Here is a 21,548-nt window from a genome sequence, read left to right on the forward strand (position 1 = left end):
CTGTGGTCAATGACATGAGACAAAGTATATGTGAATTGCTCTATGGAAAGTGAATTTGCTTTGTAAATCTTCACCCAAATCAAAATTTAAAAAAAAAAAAAAAGATGAGAATCTATCCATTCAAGAAGTCCAATGAACCCCAAACAGGATAGATCTCAAAAGAAAATCACCAAAATTATCATCCTCAAACTCACCAAAACCAAAGACAAACAAAGAATCCTCAAAGCAGCATGGGAAAAATGAAAGGTTACCTATAAGGGGCAACCAATAAGACTAAGCTCAGATTTCTCAGCAGAAACCATGCAGGGGAGGAGACAATGGAATGGTATATATAAAACCCTGAAAGAGAAAAATTTCCAACCAAGAATTATATATCCAGCAAAACTGTCCATCAAATATTATGGCAAAATTTGGACATTTCCAGATAAGCAGAAATTAAGGGGATTTGTTAAAAACCAGAGCAACCTTACAAGAGGTGTTAAAGGCATCCTCTGGACAGAGAAGCAACAGCAGCAAAAAACTGACCATTAACACACATGATGATATACCCAGAAACCAATCCACTTATAGAAGTTTCCAAAGCAAATAAGCCTGTAAATAGGGAACCAGAGACATCAATTGACAAATGAGGACAACTACAAACCAAAAAGAGGGAAAAAAAAATTGTGTAGTTACAGAACTTCTAAAATGGTAGGGAAGTCAAGACAACTGCAAGATAGAACAGACTGTTCTAAACTTGCAAAGAAAATTATAAATCACACTAACCTCAAAGAAAAATTATATACCTTCACATCAAAATAAAGAGGACCAGCACAAATATTTAGTAAATACTAAAACAATAGCAATGAAGGACGTGATAACACAATTAATAAACAAGGTGAGCTCAGCACAGAAATTATATGAAACAAATATATCAACACCACGAAAAAGCACATAACAAAATGACAGCAACAAATTCATACTTGTCGATAATTACATATCTGACAAGGGACTTATCTCTAAAATTTATAGAAAACACCAACACCTCAACAACAAAAAGATTAACAATCCAATTTAAAAATGGGCAGAAGACATGAATAGACACTTCACCAAAGAGGATTTTCAGGCGGCCAGCAACTATATGAAGAAATGTCCATGATCATTAACCATCAGAGAAATGCAAATCAAAACGAGATACAATCTTACCCCAGCACTAATAGCAAAGTTCAACAAGAGAGAAGATAACAAATGCTAGCAAGATGTGGAAAGATTGGGACTCTCATACGCTGCTGGTGGGACTGTAAAATGATACAACCACTGTGGAAAACAGTATGGCAATTCCTTAGAAAGCTGGAATTAGAAATACCATTTGATCCAGCAATTCCATTACTAGTTATATATCCTAAAGAAGTGAGAGCCAGGACAAGAATAGATATATGCACACCCATGTTCATCACAGCACTACTTACAATAGCAAAAAGATGGAAACCACCTAGGTGTCCATCAACAGAATACATAACCAAACTATGGTACACACACACAATGGAATATTATGCAATACTAAAGAATAATGTAGAACTGGCAAAACACCGCATTACCATGGATGAACTTGGAGGACATTATGCTGAATGAAATAAGTCAATCACAGAAGGACAAATATAGTATTAGTTCATTATTGTAAAAAGTCAAGGATAGGTTTAAATATGGGAGGAAACTTTCTTTGTTGGTTACCAGGTGTGGGAGGGGAGGGGAAGGAACACTGCAAAAAAAAAAAAAAAAAGCATTGACTCATGTCACTTTGGTTTGTATATTTCACTGTACATAAATTATATTTCAATAAAATGCCTTTTAAAAAAACATATTTATTGAGCGCTAGGATATATAACAAAAAAGTTGAAGGTTTGTAAGAAACCTTCTTTTGTAAGAGGCCTGGTGATCTACTGAAAATCAGTCACTGAAAACCCTATGGAGCACAGTTCTATTCTAACATGTATGGGTTCACCATGAGTTGGAATCAAGTCAATGGCAACTTTTTTTTTTTTTTAACGATATGCCAGACCCAGGATACAAATATAAATAAAGTAGGCACTGCTTTTCAGGAGCTTATAATCTAATTGAAGAGACAGAAAATATAAAGAAAAAAAGGAATTTATTTTTTAGAATCTACTGTTGTTGACTAATCAACTCAGTACACACTTATAGCCCTTCATTCAAAAAGGATACATTAAGATAGACCAAAGATCAAATATTGGAGCTTAGTGGCTCATTCCTCCCTTTTTCACTTGGTTATATTTTTCATTTCACTCATCTAACTAATCAAAATTGCAAAAAGTTCCCAGCATTATATTAAATAAATTCTGAAGCACAATGCTTTATGCGTTTCTGTAATCAAATACTAAACTACAATTGAGCTGCTGGTTTTAAGGGAATACACGTCTTAGAATTTGTCATCACAATCAACCTAATACTATCTAAGACAAAGAAAGGGTTTCTTTTAATATACATGGTGAACTTCATGTGTAAAACTTTAAGTTTTAAAACACTGGCCTGTCTACAGATTTTACTAGACTAAGGTTTTGGAGGTACAATCCTTGGTGCACAATTAGTTGTGACACCTTTCTGAAGATCTCATCAACATCCTCTGATATAACAGGCAACTAGGATATTAAAAAAAAAAATTTTTAATTTTAGTTTAACTTAAATTTGTTATGTCCATCAATTTTCTTGAATCCAGTCAGACTTTTTCCTTCAGAGTTAAAATAAATTAAAATGGATCAATACATTAAAAAATAAATTAATTAAAATAAAAATAAATTAAAATGGTTCTTAAAAATAGTCATGAATGAAAAAAAAATTACTAAACATTATAAGCGTATCACTCTGATTGGCTAAACAGATAGTAAGGTGATAATACTAAGGTCAGAAACCTTAAGCTAATTCACTAATCACTGCTGGACAATTAATCACATGGCTGCTATGGTTCCAAGAGCCTTACATCCAATTCACCAGTGTGATGAAGGGTTCTTTCACATCTATCTCTAGATGCTAGAGAAAATATTTGACCTATTATTTTCAGACTTTTTTATTTCCTCATTGCTATTAGTTAAATTCCTTTCACAACAAAATTATCTAAATGTCAGAATGACTTTGGGATCCTACTCAGTGAATCATATAGTGTAACATTAAAGAAGTCATTTAAGACTGGGAGCATCAACAAGGAGGTCAGTCGAGAGACATCTAAATTTTCTTTTTTAAAAATTCAATGTCAATGAAAGAGCTGGGGCTCACTCTGCATTTTAAATCATCTGCTAAGACTTGTACTCTTCCAAGTCACTTACCACTGCGTAGAACTAAAATTTTGACAGGGCCATTGGAATATTACATTACTGTGAAGTAAACAAACAAGACAGACACCTGTTGGGTGCTATGATTTAATATGGCCATCTTTAGGCCATACATTAAATGATAACAGCTATTGAATTAAGCATGTTTTATATTGGAAGTTTCATCAACTTTCAGTTCATTGCAAAGCTGCATTTAAAAGTATTTATGTCAGACTGCAATAATGTCAATATCCTGGTTGTGATACTATACTATTACTCTATTACATTAAACTCACTGCTGTAGAATCAGTTCCAACTCACAGGGACCCCTACTTGGGTTTCTGAGTCAGTATCTCTACGGAAGTAGCTTGCCCAGTCTTCCTTCTGAGGAGTGGCTGGTGAGTTTGAACCTCCAGCCTTTTGGTTAGCAGCCAGCTGCCTTAGGCACTATCCTACCAGAGCTCCCATTATGTTATTATATTTCTATTATAGTACATATTACTACTCTACTATATATTCCATTCTACTCTATTCTTATACTTTCTTGTTGTTGTTGTTGTTGTCAGGTGCCATCAAGTCAGCTCCAACTCATAGCAACCCCATGTACAACAGAACAAAACACTGCCTGGTCCAGTGCCAACCAAACACAATACTTGCTATATCTGAATGCATCGTTGCAGTCACCGTGTCAATCCATCTCATTGAAGGCCTTCCCCTCTTTCATTGACCATCCACTTTACCAAGCATGATAGCCTTCTCCAGGGAACGGTCCTTTCTGACAACATAAAAAAAGTAGGTCAAATGAAGACTGGCCATTCCCACTTCCAAGGAGCATTCTGGCTGGACTTCTTCCAGGACAGACTTGTCAGCCCTTTTAGCAGACCATGGCACTCTTAGCATTCTTCTCCAACACCACAACTCAAAAGCATCAACTCTTCTTCAGTCTTCCTTATTCACTGTCCAGTTCTCACATGCATATAAGGCAATTGAAAATACGGCTTGGGTTAGGTGCACCTTAGTCTTCAAAGAGACATCTGTGTTCTTCAGCACTTGAAAGAGGTCTTTTGCAGCACTGCATCTTGCAGCAAGATATCATCTGACGTCTTGACTGCTGCTTCCATTGGTGTTGATTGTGGAACCAAGTAATAAGAAATCTTTGACAGCTTCAATCTTTTCCCCATTTATCATAATATTGCTTATAGGCCCAGTTGTGAGGATTTTCATTTTCTTTATGTTGAGATGTAATCCATACTGCAGGCTGTAGTCTTTAATCTTCATCAGTAAGTGATTCAAGTCATCCTCACTTTCAGCAAGCAAAGTTGTGTTGTCTGTGTATCAAAGATTATTAATGAGTCTTCCTCCAATCCTGATGCCAAGCTCTTCTTCTTATAGTCCAACTTCTCAGATTATTTGCTCAGCATGCATACTGTACAAGTATGGTGAAAGGATACAACCCTGACTCACTCCCTTCTTGATTTTAAACATGCAGTATTCCCTTGTTCTGTTTGAATGACAGCCTCCTTGTCTATGTATAGGTTTGTTGTTGTTCTTTGCCATTGAGTTGGCCCCAACTCCTAGCGACCCCTCCTTGGGTTTCCGAGGCAGTTATCACTACGGAAGTAGGATTGCCCAACCTTCCTTCCGAGGAGTGGCTGGTGGGTTTGAACCGCCAGCCTCCTGGTTAGCAGTTAAGTGCCTTAGGCACTATGCTATCAGAGCTCCTTATGTATAGGTTTGTCATGAGTATAATTAAGTATTCTGGAATTCCCTTTCTTCTCAATGATATTCATAATTTGTTATGATACACACAATCGAATGTTCTTGCATAGTTAATAAACCATCTTTCTGGCATTCTTTGATTTCAGCCAAGATCCATCTGACATCATCAATGATATCTCTCATTCCACATCTTCTTCTGAATCCAGCTTGCATTTCTGGAAGTTCTTTGTCAATAGACTACTGCAACCATTTTTGAATTATCTTCAGTAAGATTTTACTTGCGTGTGATATTAATGATATTGTTCAGTAATTTCCACATTTTATGGATCACCTTTCTTTGGAATGGGTGCAAATATGGATCTTTCCCAGTCACTTGGCCAGGTAGCTATTTTCCAAATTTCTTGGCATAGACGAGTGAGTGCCTCCAGCACATCATCTGGTTGCTGAACCTCTCAATGGGTATTCTGTCAATTCCTGAAGCCTTGTTCTTTGCCCATTCCTTCAGTGCAGCCGTATTTTCCAACCACAGGTGACTTCTTCCTTGAATACCATTGGTTCTTGATCATATGTCACCTCCTGAAATGGATAAACATTGATCAATTCTTTTTGGTACTGTGACTCTGTGTATTTTCCTCCATCTTCTTTTGATGTTTCCTGCATCATTCAATATTTTGCCCATAGACTCTTTCAGTATTGCAACTTGAGGCATGAATTTTTTCTCAATTCTTTCAGCTTGACAAATTCCAACTGTGTTCTTCCTTTTCTGTTTTCTAACTCCATGTCTTTGCACATTTAATTATAACTGACTTTGTCTTCTCGAACTGGACGTTCAAATTTCTGGTCAGCTTTTTTATCTTGTCATTTCTTCCATTTGCTTTAGCTATTCTTCACTCAAGGGCAAGTTTCAGAGTCTCTTCTGACATCCAGTTTGTTTTTTTCTTCCTTTCCTGTCTTTTTTATGACCTTTTGCTTTCTTCATGGATGATGCTTTTGATGTCATCCCCCAGTTCCTCTGGTTTTCAGTCACTGGTGTTCAATGTATCAAATTTACTCTTTAGATGGTCTCTAAATTCAGGAGGGATATAATCAAGGTCATATTTTGGCTCTCATGGACTTGTTTTAATTGTCTTCAGCTTGAACTTGAACTTGCATATGAGCAGTTGATGGTCTGTTCCACAATCAGCTCCTGGCCTTGTTTTGGCTGAAGATATTAAGCTTCTCCATTGCCTCTTGCCACAGATGTAGTCAATCTGATTCCTGTGTACTCCATCTGGTGAAGTCCATGTGTATAGCTGTCGTTTATGTTGTTGAAAAAGGTATTTGCAATAAATAAGTCATTGGTCTTGAAAAATCTATTAAGCAATCTCCAGCATTATTTCTATCACCAAGGCCATATTTACCTACTACTGGATTCTTCTTTGTTTCCAACTTTTGCATTCCAATCACCAGTGATAATCAATACATCTTGATTGCATGTTTGGTCAATTTCAGACTGCAGAAGTTGGTAAAAATCTTCAATTTCTTCATCTTTGGCTTTGGTGTTTGGTGTGGAAATTTGAATAATAATGTTAACTGGTCTTTCTTGTAGGCATATGGATATTATCCTATCATGGACAGGACTGTACTTCAGGAGAAATCTTGAAACATTCTTTGTGACAATGAATGCCATGCCATTCCTCTTTAATTTGTTACTCCTGGTATAGTAGAGCATATGGTTGTCTGATTCTAAATGACCAAAACCAGTCCATTTCAGCTCACTAATGCCTAGGATATTGATTTATATGTTCCATTTAATTTTGGATATCTTCCAATTTTCCTAGGTTCATACTTCGTTCTGATTATTAATAGAGGTTTGCAGCTGTTTCTTCTCATTTTTAATTGTTCCACACAACAAAGGAGGTCCTGAAGCTTTACTCCATCCACATCATTAATGTTGGCTCTACTCTGAAGAGGCAACTCTTCTCTCTGGTGGCATAGCCTAAGACATACTAATCAGAAGGCTGACAGTTCAAAGCCAAGATTGGGCAATCTACTTCTGTAGTGATACTGCCTCAGAAACCCAAGGAGGGGTCACTATGAGTCAGACCCAACACGACGGCAGTAAGTTTGGTTTGGTTTTCCGATCTGAGGAGCACATCTGCTAATACTATATCGGGCAATGTTTCAAGGCTATTCGTAAAGTTTTCCAGTAATATATCAGACAGTGTTTCATTGCTATTCATAAGATTTTCACTGCCTAATTCTTTGAGAAGTGGATGGCCCGTTCCTTCTTCTGAGTCTTTCTTAGTCTGGAAACTCTGCTGAAACCTGTCCACTATGGGTAACCCTGCTGGCATCTGAAACACTGGAGTCCTCACCTCCAGCCTCACAGCAACATGCAAGTCACAACAGGATGACAAACTGACAGAGAAGTGGTGGATTCTTAAACTATAAAAAAAAATCAGAAAACCAAACTCACTACCATTGAGTCGATTCCAACTCATAGTGACCCCCTTTGGGTTCCTGAGGTGGTAAATCTTTACGGAAGTAGATTGCCCAGTCTTCCTTTCACAGAGTGGCTCATGGGTTTGAACCAGCAAACTTCTGGTTACCAGTCAAATGCCTTAGGCATCAGAGCTCCTTTCTCATACTATGTTGTTGTTGTTATGTGCCGTCGAGTCGGCCCCGACTCATAGCGACCCCTCCTTGGGTTTCCGAGGCAGTATCACTACGGAAGTAGGATTGCCCAACCTTCCTTCCGAGGAGTGGTTGGTGGGTTTGAACCGCCAGCCATCTGGTTAGCAGGCAAGTGTCTTAGCCACTATGCTACCAGAGCTCATACTATAGATTTGTAAAATGTTATCATTGGGATAAATTAGGCAAGTGTTCAAGGGATCTCTGTTATTTCTTACAACAATGTTCAAATCTACACCATCACAACAAATAGTATATTTTAAGCCAATAATTTGGAATACTAAAACATTTTTTCATAAAAAACCCACTGCTATTGAGTCTATTCCAACTTACAGTGACCCTATAGGACTGAGTAGAACTGTCCAGCATAAGTTTCCAAGGGTATACATCTTTACAGAACCATACTACTACATTTTTCTCCCAAAGAGAGGCTGGTAGATTTGAACTGCTGACCTTTTGATTAGCTGCTGAGCACATTAACGACTGTACTCCTGGGGCTCAATTTTTGATGTTGTTGTTGTTATGTGCTGTTGAGTTGGCCCCAACTCATAGCGACCCCTCCTTGGGTTTCCGAGGCAGTATCACTACGGAAATAGATTGCCCCATCTTCCTCTTTTATTTCACTATAAACCTGGTCATATTTCACTACAAACCTGGTTATATTTAAGCTTATTATAACTCATCCAGTGGTGCCCCAAGGATAAAGTCCAAACTCTTACCATGTACACAAAGATTTTAAAAATATGGCTCCTGGTAAGCTTCAATCTTTAATGCCTGCCACTGGCCCAGAAAGGGGCTGTGATGGCATGGTTAAGGTATCTGGTTGCTAACCAAAAGGTTGGTGGTTCAAACTCACCAGCTGCTCTGCAGAAGAAAGATGAGGTAGTCTGCTTCCATAAGGATTTACAACCTTGGAAACCCAATGGGGGCTGCTATGAGTCGGAATCGACTTAATGGCAGTGACTTTGGCTTTTTGGTTTGTACTGGCCTAGAACACACAATCTTTTCTCGTTCTCACATCTTGCATGGCTGTCTCTTCTGCCTAGAATGCCCTTTCCCACCATCCACTCGACAAATGCCTGCTTATTCTCCTTATGGGGCCTGACATCTCTTCTCAAAGGTTTTATCTTCCCACCAACTGGCAGAACAAGGTCCTCCTCCTTTTTCTGCCAATCGTTTTCACATTTCTGCACTTAACCAGGAACTTGTGTCTCTACAGCTGTGAGATTCTGAAAGGCACACCTTGGCCTTATTTCCCTTTGTATTCCCAATGCCAATCATAATACCTAGAACTTGGAAAGCACTCAAAAACTTGTTCAAAGAATGACTGAATTTCAATGAGCTTCTGTGATTCTATGAGCCTAGAACAGCTAGTGGCAAGCTTTTTCTAAGGAGCTTTATGGTACAATGTTTAAGCACAATGTTTGGCTGCTAACCAAAAAGGCATAGGTTTGGACCCATCATGACCTACCAGCTGCTCCACAGAAGAAAAGACCAGGTGAACTGCTCCCATAAGGATTACAGTTTAAGAATCCCTATGTAGCAGCTCTATTTTATTGTTGTTGTTGTTGTTAGGTGCCCTCAAGTCATCTCCAACTCATAGCAAACCTATGCACAGCAGAACAAAACACTGCCCAGTCCTGTACCAGCTCCACAATCCTTGCTATATTTGAGTCCATCGCCATTGCCACCATGTCAATCCATCTTGTTGGGGGTCTTCCCCTCTTTCATTGACCCTCCACCTTACCAAGCATGACATCCTTCTCCAGGGAGGGGTCCCTTCTGACGACATGACCAAAGTATGTGAGACAAAGTCTGGCCATTCTCGCCTCCAAGGAGCATTCTGGCTACATTTCCTCCAGAACAGACCTGTTAGTTCTTTTAGCAATCCATGGTACTTTCAGCATTCTTCACCAACACCACAGCTCAAAAGCATCAACCCTTCTTCGGTCTTCCTTATTCACTGTCCAGCTTTCACATGCTTAGGAGGCAATTGAAAATACCATGGCTTGTGTCAGGTGCACCTTAGTCCTCAGGGAGACATCTTTGCCCTTCAGCACTTGAAAGAAGTCCTTCACAGCCAATGTGCCCAGTGCTATACATTGTGTGATGTTCTGACTGCTGCTTGCATTGGTGTCAATTGTAGAACCAAGCAATGTGAAGTCTTTGACAATTTCAATCTTTTCTCCATTTACCGTGATGCTGCTTATAGGTCCAGTTGTGAGGATTTTTGTTTTCTTTATATTGAGATGTAATGCATACTTCAGACTGAATTCTTCAATCTTCATCAGTAAGTGCTTCAAGTGATCCTCACTTTCAGCAAGCAAAGTTGTGTCGTCAGCATATGACAGGCTGTTAATGATCCTTCCTCCAATCCTAATGGCACGTTCTTCTTCATATACTCCAGTTTCTCGGATTATTTGTTCAGCATACAGATTGCATAAGTATGGTAAAAGGATACAACCCTAACACCCTCCCTTCTTGATTTTAAACCATGCAGTGTTCCCTTTTTCTGTTCGAATGACAACCTCCTGGTCTATGTACAGGTTCCTCATGAGTACAGTTAAGTGTTCTGGAATTCCCAATCTTTTCAATGTTATCCACAATTTGTTATCATCCACACAATCAAATGCTTTTGCATAGTCAATAAAACACAAGTAAACATCTTTCTGGTGTTCTTTGCTTTGAGCCAAGATCCATCTGACATCAGCAATGCTATCCCTCATTCCACATCCTCTTCTGAATCCAGCTTGCATTTCTGCAAGTTCTTTGCAACCATTTTTGAATTATCTTCAGTAAGATTTTACTTGCATGTGATATTAATGATATTGTTTAATAATTTCCATATTCTGTGGGATCACCTTTCTTTGGAATGGGTACAAATATGGATGTCTTCCAGTCAGTTGGCCAGGTAGCTGTCTTCCAAATCTCTTGGCATAACCAAGTGAGTGCTTCCAGTGGGACATCTGTTTGTTGAACCATTTCAATGGGTATTCCATCAATTCCTAGAGCTTGTTCTTTGCCAACTCTTTCAGTGCAGCTTCAACTTCTTCCTTTGATACCATTGGTTCTTGAACATATGCCACCTCCTGAAATGGATGAAGATCAACCAGATCTTTTTGGTGCAGTGACTCTGTGTATTCCTTCCATCTTCTTTTGATGCTTCCTGCATCGTTCAATATTTTGCTCATAGAATCTTTCAATATTGCAACTCGGGGTTTAAATTTTTTCCTCAGTTCTTTCAGCTTGAGAAATGCTCAGTGTGTCCCTTTTGGTTATCTAACTCCAGGCCTTTGCACATTTCATTATAGTAATTGGCTTTGTCTGCTCAAGCTGCTCTTTTGAAGTCTTCTGTTCACCTTTTTATCTTGTCATTTCTTCCATTTGCTTTAGCTACTCTTCACTCAAGGGCAAGCTTCAGAGTCTGTCCTGACATCCATTTTGGTCTTTTCTTTCTTTCTCGTATTTTTAACGACCTCTTGCTTTCTTCATGGATGATGCTCTTGATGTCATCCTACAATTCTTCTGGTTTTTGGTCACTGGTGTTCAATGCATCAAATCTATTCTTTAGATGGTTTCTAAATTTAGGAGGGATATATTCAGGGTCATATTTTGGCTCTCGTGGACTTGTTTTATTTGTCTTCAACTTCAAGTTGAATTGTCATATGAGCAGTTGATGGTCTGTCCTGCAATCAGCTGCTGGCCTTGTTTTGGCTAAATATATTGAACTTTTCCATCACCTCTTTCACAGATGTAGTCAATCTGATTTCTGTGTACTCCATCTGGTGAAGTCCACGTAGATAGCCACCATTTGTGTTGTTGAAAAAGGTATTTGCTATGAATAAGTTGTTGGTCTTGCAAAATTCTATCATGCAATCTCCAGCTTTACTTCTGTCACCAAGGCCAAATTTTCCAACTACTGTTGATTCGTCTTTGCTTCCAACTTTTGCATTCCAGTCACCAGTGATAAGCAACACATCTTGATTGCATGTCCTGTCAATTTTGGACTGCAGAAGTTGATAAAAATCTTCAATTTCCTCATCTTTAGCTTTGGTGTTTGGTGCATAAATTTGAATAATAGTCACATTAATTGGTCTTCCTTGTAGGCATATGGATATTATCCTATCAGTGACAGCATTGTACTTCAGGACGGATCTTGAAACATCCTTTGTGATGACGAATGCCATGCCATTTCTCTTCAATTTGTCGTTCCTGGCATAGTAGATCATATGGTTGTCTGATTCAAAATGGCCATAACCTATCCAGTTCAGCTCACTAATGCCTAGGATATCAACCTTTATGTGTTTCATTTCATTTTTGACAACTTCCAATTTTCCTAAATTCATACTTCGTACATTCCACGTTCCGATTATTAATGGATGTTTGCAACTGTTTCTCCTAAATTTCAGTTTTGCATGTCAGCACATGGAGATCCTGAAGCCTTACTTTATCCATATCATTAAAGTTGTTTCTACTCTGATGAGGCAGCTCTTTCCCAGTTCTATTTTGAGTGCCTTCTGACCTAAGGGCCTTGTCTTCCTGCACTGTGTCAGACAATGTTTCCAAGCTATTCATAAAGTTGCCCAGTAATGTATCAGACAGTGTTTCTCTGCTATTCATAAGGTTTTCCCTGGCCAAATTTTGAGAAGTGGATGGCTTCCTCCTTCTTCCTAGTCTGTCTTAGTCTGTAAGTTGCGTTGAAACCTGTGCACCATGTTCAACTCTGCTGGAGTGTGATACACCAGTGACAGAGTCTCAAGGCTCACAGCAACGTTCAAACCCCACAGGATGACAAATTGACCAACAAGTTTGTCTCCCTTAGCTGTTGGGAACATCTGTGCCCTCCCCTAACCTAATTCCTACCTGGAACCTGCCACTTTGTGGCCTCAGACTGTTCTCTCCCTTTCCTGGCTCTAGGGGGCTTGGGGCACTAGCCTTGCCTCCTGCCCCTTTTTACCTCTATCTTATTGGGTCCCTGTAACTTAGAATAACACACTATTTCTATGGCAGAATTCCATATTCTTAGGGAAAAAAAAGATGAAATATCAAATTTTTAAGTTATATTTCAAACCAAAATAAAGACTAGTACAAGGAACCCCCATATGTCCATAACCTAGCTTCAAAAACTATCAACTAATAGCTTATTTTCTTTCTTTCTTTCTTAAATCCCTTCACCCATATCAAAACTGTCTCTTAATTATCCATCTGTTTTCCCTCCCTTCCCCTTGTCTGCTATCCCTGGTAATGAACAAAGAAGATTTTTTTTCTCTGTGTAAACCTTTCCTTGGCTTTTTATAATAATGGACTCATACAACATTTGTGCTTTTGTGATTTACTTTCCAAGTTCATCCATATTATATGAGATGCCTTGCTGATTCTTCACTATTCTTTAATGTTGCACAGTATTCCATTGTGTATATGTACCATAATTTGGCTGTCCATTAATCTGTTGATAGGCACTCAGGTTTCTTCCATCTCTTTGCTCTTATAAGTAGTACAGCAATGAACATCGATGTGCATATATCTATTTGTGTCCTGGGTCTCACCTCATTAGGATATATACCTCATAATAGGATTGGTGGATTAAATGGTATTTATATTTCAAACTTTTAAGGAAAACACCATACCATTTCCCACAGTGGTTGAACAATTTTACAGTCCCACCAGCAGTATATGACAGTTCCAATCTCTCCACCTCCTCACCAGCATTTGTTACTTTCTGTCTTGTTGAACTTTGCTATGATTGCTGGAGTGAAAGGATATCTCATTGTTTTGATTTGTATCTCTCTAAAATGGCAAGTGATCATGAGCAATTTTATTTATAAAAGTTGTTGTTGTTGTTGTTGTTATGTGCCGTCGAGTCGGCCCCGACTCATAGCGACCCCTCCTTGGGTTTCCGAGGCAGTATCACTACGGAAGTAGGATTGCCCAACCTTCCTTCCGAGGAGTGGCAAAGTAGAGTCAGAAAATTTAATGTATGGAGCAAACAATCACTAAAAAGGGGCTGATTGGGAGGCTACTGTGGGGAAAAATGTATAAAAAGAAACAACTAAGAAAATAAATTACACAATTGAGAAGGTATTCTCAAGTATAAACAATAGCAAACCAAAAGGGAAAACAAGTAAAGGAAATAGTAATCACCTTATATGCGGACATTCTACCCATCCGATATTGCCATAAGTACATCAATACATATGTACCATATTTTTCTCATAAAACATGTTCACAGAAACAATGCACACACATGTAATACACAGTGCACACAGGAAATTAGTGCACAAGGGGGCTGCAAAGTTTACAAAAACTGTGCAACACATACATTATTTGCACAATACAGGAACTCAGATATACTACACATATGAAAAAACTGAGGCAGAGGGACAGATCTAAATGGGATGATGTAAAACCTTCTATAAAGGGAGCTCTGGTGGCATAATGTCTAAGGCATTTGTTCAAACCCACCAGCCACTCCTCGGAAGGAAGGTTGGGCAATCTACTTCTGTAGTAATACCATCTTGGAAACCCAAGGAGGGGTCCCTATGAGTTGGGTCCGACTCTATGGCAGTGGCAGTTTTTGATTTATAAAGCTACAGTAAGTTGGAAAACCAGGTACTGAATAGTCTGTACATAAAAGTAGAATAGTCTGTTCTCATCTGTATAAAACATGCAAAAGGGATATAAACATAAAAGCTTGACTATTCAGAATATGTCTGGAATAATACACAAGAGGTAATATTAGTAAGCCCCTAGAGAAAGTATATGAGGTCCTGAATTTTTACTATGTTTTCACTTTTAAAATTATGTTTGTTTTCACTTTTAAAATCTAGTTAAGAGTGGTGAGTAACAACAGCAGTCTTAAAAGCTAGCAAGTGGCCATCTAAGATGCAAATATTGGTCTCTCCCTCTCTGGAATAAAGAAAAATGAAGAAAATAAAAAATTCAAGGTAACAATTAGTCCAAAGGGCTAATGGACCATGCAAACCACAGCTGCCACTACCTGGAGACCAGAAAAACTTGATGGTACCCAGCTACCACTACCAACTGCTCTGACTGGGACCACAGAAGGTCCCAGACAGAATGGGATAAAAATGTAGAAAAAATTGAAAATCATAAAAAGACCAAGTTTACTAGTCTGACAGAGACTGGTGGAACCCCTGAGACTGTGGCCCTTAGCCTTCAAACCTGGAACTTAACCTACCCCTGGGGAACATCTTTCAGCTAAACAACAGGCCTACAAACTGAACTATATAATCCTCATGAGGAACATACTCCTCAGGATAATTAACCATATGAGACCAAAAAGGCAGCGTTTGCCTCAAAACAAAGCTTACAAGGCAGGAGGCGGTAGGGAAGAAGGACAAAGAGCTAAGGAGAACTCAAGCAGGAGGCAGGAAGAGAACTATTACATTTAGGTAACTGCAATTCACTTTACAAATGAGTTGCTGACTTGAATAAATTGTGGAATGGGAAACTAATTTGCTCTGTAAACTTTCATCCAAACCACAAATTAATAAATAAACTAGTTAAGGGCTCTTGGAATATTTGGCTGTTGGCATACTCTATACTTAGACCCCAGTTGCCATGCTATGAGAAGTCCTAGCCACATTTCACATGGCCTGCCCACTCAGGTCTTCAAATGACTGGTGTCAATCTGACTGGCATCCCTGGTACAAACAGCACAATGGCTGCTAACAAAAATGCTGGAGGTTCAAATCTACCCAGGGGCACCTCAGAAAAAAGGCCTGGGCATTTACTTCAAGAAAAAATAAACAGTTGTAAAATAATGAAAATATAATCCAGAGACTATATGCCTCTACAGGAAAGGATATTTTAAGTACCCATTTAATTATGTAAACAATGACTATAAACAAGTAAGAAGAGTATAAAGAAGAAGTAAGACAGCTATAACAGGATGTTGATAGATAATGTGTAAAATAAATTAGAAATGAGCATATTGCTTACAAAAATGTAAAAAACAGAAGAAATAGCTCAAAAATCTCTGTGGAATGAGGCTAAGTGGTAGGTGCAGGGTGGCTGTCTGCATTATAAGCCTTTTGAAGCTATCTGTGTTTTAAACTAATGTACATGTACTAATGATACAATGATTTATACTTCTACTTATAATTGTATTATCAAATAACCATAAGAATAATTAAATGGAATAAAGTAATACCCACCAGCCACTCCTCAGAAGGAAGATGGGGCAATCTGCTTCCGTAATGATTGTTGTTGTTATTTGCCGTCGAGTCGGCCCCGACTCATAGCGACCCCTCCTTGGGTTTCCAAGGCAGTATCACTACGGAAGTAGGATTGCCCAACCTTCCTTACTGCCTTGGAAACCCAAGGAGGGGTCGCTATGAGTCGGGTCCGACTCGATGGCACATGACAACAACAACAACTCGATAATAAAAGCCAACACAGACATTTTTCTTGCTAAGCTCTGACTTATTGTTGTCAGTTCTGACATAAGTCAAATACTTGATTTTTTTTTAAGTTTTCATTATTATTGTCTTTTTATGGGTATCTTTAAAAATCCAATCTTTATTTGTCTTTTGGGGGTTGGCACAAGAATGATAATATCAGCAAACTGCATGATGCAAGACTGTATATGATACACATTACTAACAATATGATAATACCAAAAATACCCAAAAAACAGAATATCGTAAATAATACCAAAAAACAGAATATTGTAAGTGGTTCATTGTAAGTCAAATACATCATAAATTGGGGGACATTCTGTATTTATTTTTCTAAACTAAAAATGCCAGAAATGAAGTCTTATTAGTCTAAATAGAATCTGAGAATATATTATATTCTTCTCTCCTGTGATTGTCAAGAATGCATCCTAGAGACTACTTCACATTTTATAGAATAAATTCAACTTGCAGTTTCTACCAAGAAAAAAATGTCACAAATATACTTTGATAAACATAGAACCAGAGTCAAGTGTTTTATTCTCCAAGTTACTGAACAACATTTTAGTACAATCTTCTTTGCTGGTACCAATCAACATTATCTCTCTATAATCATAATCCTTCTAGACTGATTAGAATTTAAAATAGACTGACTACCTAAAATAAGTAACTTCTTTTGCCCTTGAAAGAACAAAAATTGTTTCAGTAAATATTTATAGCACATATATAGCATATATAAATATTTATATATTTATAAAATTGTACTTCCTTTAAATATGGAAGTAATATACGCAGAAAACTGGACTGAACAAAAAACATGATCCTAAAAAAAGAAAGCCCTTTTGGAAAAGGTAGGTCATTCCTCAAAAATTATTATCTGAAAACTACCACTGTCATTTCAGATTCTGTTTCATTTTCTGGCTGCCTAGAGTAAGAAACAAAATAGAGCTCAGAGTCTGAAGGAGCCTTTATTACGTAGAAACATAAAGATGCAGAACATCATAATTACTGAACAAAACACTAGGCTTAGTCTGTGTATTCTCAGTTTAATGAGAAATGGAATATGGAATCACCTATATTGTATTCTGCTTTCAAAACTGTCCTAAGACTCTTCATTGAGAAACTCCTAAGGATATAATGAAGACCATTAAGAGCTAAAGTGAAAACTCAAATGAAATTTCATTTCTACCATTAAAAGTAAAAATTAATGATAATAGCATATATTTAAATAGTTCAAACCACTGTTCTAAGTGCTTTACATATATTAACTCCTATACAATTCTGTGTTGTTGTTGTTGTTTGCCATTGATGGAAGTACTATTATACTCATTTTACAAAGAAACTGAGGCAAAGGAATTTAAATTAAAGTTTCTAACGTTTACTCAGCTAATAAGTTGTGGGGCCAAGATTCACAGCAGCAACCTGGCTTTTAAAAGGCACATTTAAAAATCAATTCTTAGATTTTTTTCTTTTATGGTTGGTAAACTTTTATTTATCGATTCCATAACAGATTGGAAAAGAAATCTGTTCATTCTAATTTTATCCTAAGCATCTAAAATCATAAAAAAATGGAGATCAGTACACAATAAACACAGCTGTGTGTTTAATAAATGATGTCAAGGAAAAATAACTACCACAATTAATTATATACAAAACCTCTATTTCCTAAAGTCTCTTTCCATATGTTGTTGTTGTTATTTGCCGTCGAGTCGGCCCCGACTCATAGCGACCCCTCCTTGGGTTTCCGAGGCAGTATCACTACAGAAGTAGAATTGCCCAACCTTCCTTCCAAGGATATCCATATATAAATACTTGTGTGTGTGTATATGTGTGTGTGTGTGTGTGAAAATTTCTTGGTAAATTGTATTTGGTAAATAATATATTTGAAAGTTTCTTTACACAATTTGCAATGAAACCTTCAAATACATGAACTGATTATCAATCAAGTACTTTTTAAAGAATAATTAGGGACTAATTGCTCTTTGAAACCATGATGAAAGAAATAGCTTTCTAAATAGGAAAAAAAATAAAATGAGAAGCTTGAATAACATGTAACAAATAAAAGATCTTATAAAATTAAATAAATAAGCATGGAAAATGCCTTAGCTACATATCAATACAGAATGTTTTCCTTAGCTTACCTGCTAGATAGAGGGCAAATGATATAAACCTGTGGTAGCGAATGAGGAACTGAAGTTGCTCTTCTCTTTGAACAAATGTAGCAAAATAATCAGCTACCGTCTCTCCATAGAAAAAGTAGTTTACACACAGTAGAAAGTACCTGCAATTTAAAAACAATTAGGTTTTTTTTTTTTTAGTTGAAGGTTTTCTCCCCCTTTCAACAGAATTATAGCCTATGTTTTGATGATGACACAAAGACAAAAACCAAGTTCAAAAGAAGGATATAATCCACTAAAATACTCTTATCTGCTTTTAAATCTAATTTTTTAAACTTATCAGTCTATAAAAATTTCACCAAATACAGTTCGTGCCTCTAAACAGCTCAAAATCTAATGGCAGAGCCAGAAGATCAGGAGACAATATAGAAAATAATATTCTCCCACCGTGTATGTACGGGCATGTGTGTGCACACGCATAAGCACTACATGCACACTCACACATACACAAGCTATTAAGTTCATAATACATTTACTCCCAACTACTTATAACTCAATAATTTTTAATACTAGAGATTCTAAGACAAATTCCTATCTATCCTGCTGTTGTTATTAAGTGGCATAAAGTTGATTCTGGATCATAGTGACCCTATAGCACAAAGTAGAACTGCCCCATAGGGTTTTCTAGGCTTTAATCTTTATGGAAGCAGCCTGCCAGATCTTTCCCCTATGGAGTGGATGATGGGTTTCAAACTGCCAACCTTTCGGTTAGCAGCCAAGTACCTAACCACTGTGCTACCAAGGTACCTTCCACCTGCCCTAAGGAAGATTAACAGGGAAAGAAAGTAGAGATAATTCAACCTCATCTGCCACTGCCCTGCACAAATTGGCATCTTCTTCCCTCGATCAATGCTCCAAATGGACTCCAGTTGAGCAGTGATTCTAAGGGACAACAGTTAGGGATGAGAGGATGCAGCCAGTATAAATCTCTGTTGTTGTTGTTATGTTCTGTCGAGTCGCCTCCAACTCATAGCGATCCCTCCTTGGGTTTCTGAGGTGGTATCACTACGGAAATAGATCACTCAATCTTCATTCTGAGGAGGGGCTAGTGGGTGTGAACCACCAACCTTCTGGTTAGCAGTTAAGTGCCTTAGGCACTATGCCACCAGAACTCCCTAGGAGAAGTTTATAAAAACTACATAGGACACCTCCTCTCTCCATACTACGCCATTTTCTAATATGTCCTCTTCCCAAGTAAGGGGGTAACCTATTGAGATTTTATTGATGGGAGCTTGTGTGGGCCAGAAAATGGCTGAGAAACACTGCTAATCAAGTTCCTACTTGGCTTGTCATTTGAAGGGGAGAGTCCTAACTAGCCAGGAGGACAGTGGAAGAGGCAGGGATAGTTTCCCACTAGTACTCATTTATGGAATTAGACTCAAGCATTCCCAAAGTAAGAGTCCATGAGTGGCACAAATAGTTAACCACTTGGCTACTAACCAAAAGGTTGGTGGTTCAAATCCACCCAGAGGCATCTTGAAAGAAAAAGGCCTTGTGATCTACTTCTGAAAAATCAGCCGTTGAAAATTGTATGGAGCACAGTTTCACTCTGACACACAGAGTCACCATGTGGTGGATTCACTTGACAGCGACTGGTATTTCCAGAGTAAAGAGAAAATATTCTTATTGCTATCAAATGCATTGCCACTTTTCTTTTGTCCTGCAATGTAAACCATCTTTGACTTCTCTGTAAGGATACCTTACCAGTCAAACCCTTAGCTCATTATTCCTCAATAAATGCCTTCCACTTAGGATGGCCAGGGATATCTCACCATCTGTAGTACATGCACGTGTGCCCCATCTTTAGAACCTGGTAGGTGCTGCTTCCACAACCCAGAACACTCTGTATCCAAACCTTGCCTCCTGTGTCAGCTTGTATCACACCTCCTCACAAACTCTTCTAGAACCAAAGGAGCCCATCCTTTTCTTTTTCTATACTTAGAAACAATCCTGCATGGTCTAGTATTTAATTACTCTCTAATTACTTTATCTACCTAACATGCCACCCATGAAGAAACTTGCTAGAAGGAAAAATCGGCTCACTCTTTATATCTGTCACTTGTACATTTATTACATTTATTGTAACAAATGTTATTTTTTGTTGTTGTTTTAGAAAGACATTGTTTTGGTTACCCAGTGCTGCTCTGACAGGAATATATACCACAAATGGGATGGCTTGAAGAAACAGGAGTTTCTTAAACTCTTAAAGTTTGGAGACTAGAAGTTGGAGTTCCAAGTGCCAGGCTTTAGGGGCTGTGTGAAAGCCCCTCGACCTTGGGTTTCAGCTCTGCCTCTTGCTCCCGGCCCACTGAAGCTAGAGGCATCTCTTCACTCAGGCAGCTACTGGCTGCTGAGGCTAACAAGCTCAAGGTCGACAAATAAAATGGCACAGTCCCCATGTTACCAAACCACATGGCAGGCCACTGCTTCAAGTGCACTGAAAGCCCCAAGATCAGCAGGGCATGGCAGGCTATTGAACTTAGCAACATGCAAGGTTCAAGTGTGCCATAAGCTAGAGACCATTTCCAACGCTGCTGCTTATATACAGGAACCAGACCACACCTCTATATAAAGCAGCTACTCAGCTGTTTGTGGTAGATCACACCATGCGGTTGACTGCCAATCTCATCATGAGGAATAACTACCACCAGCTGCCCAGCCACTCAACCAGGCCCAGCCAAGCTGACACACAACCTTAACTACCACAGATGTCTTCATGAAAAAATAGGATTTAATGATGTAATTAATAAAAAAAATTAAGAACAATTTTTTCACTATTCTAAATCCCAAAAGTGATACATCTGTTTTAATAACACACTGGCTCTTGTGGCTAATACTAATCAAAAAACTAGATTAAAAGGTAGAGTCAATTAGGTTAGATGTGAATTAGCCTATTATATTTCCTTGTCAAGGTCTTGATAGGTAAGAATTATACTTCAAAAATTTTACAAAGGTATAATCAATCATCTGGTTATTTTAACTAACTTTACATGCATTAGTATTTATTCAATATTTATATAATATTTTGGGCAGTCTCATGTCAACTAAGGAGAAATAATGCAAAAAAAAATTAGACATATTTGTATAATTTTATGGAATTGAATTTTATGTTATAATTATCATTATAATTATAAAGCATACAAAATAAGTGTAATATAATATTGAGTTTTTTAAAAAGGACCAGAATGAGATTATATATACATATATATATATATATATATATATATACATATACATATATACATATATATATATATATA

The 21,548-nt window shown here is 37.8% G+C and overlaps 1 protein-coding gene across 1 annotated transcript in view; it reads right to left on the reverse strand.

The window, feature by feature from the left end:
• Positions 1 to 21,548, reverse strand: part of CDS1 (CDP-diacylglycerol synthase 1) — a 125,184-nt gene that overhangs the window by 48,316 nt on the left and 55,320 nt on the right. The window contains exon 5 of the mRNA XM_007948832.2: positions 18,253 to 18,392. Coding sequence (XP_007947023.1) covers positions 18,253 to 18,392 — 140 coding nt within the window. The remainder of the gene's footprint in view (positions 1 to 18,252; positions 18,393 to 21,548) is intronic.

Source organism: Orycteropus afer, unplaced genomic scaffold, assembly GCF_000298275.1.
Source record: "Orycteropus afer afer isolate SDZICR_OR568_19922 unplaced genomic scaffold, OryAfe1.0 scaffold00227, whole genome shotgun sequence".
Classification (NCBI taxonomy): domain Eukaryota; kingdom Metazoa; phylum Chordata; class Mammalia; order Tubulidentata; family Orycteropodidae; genus Orycteropus; species Orycteropus afer.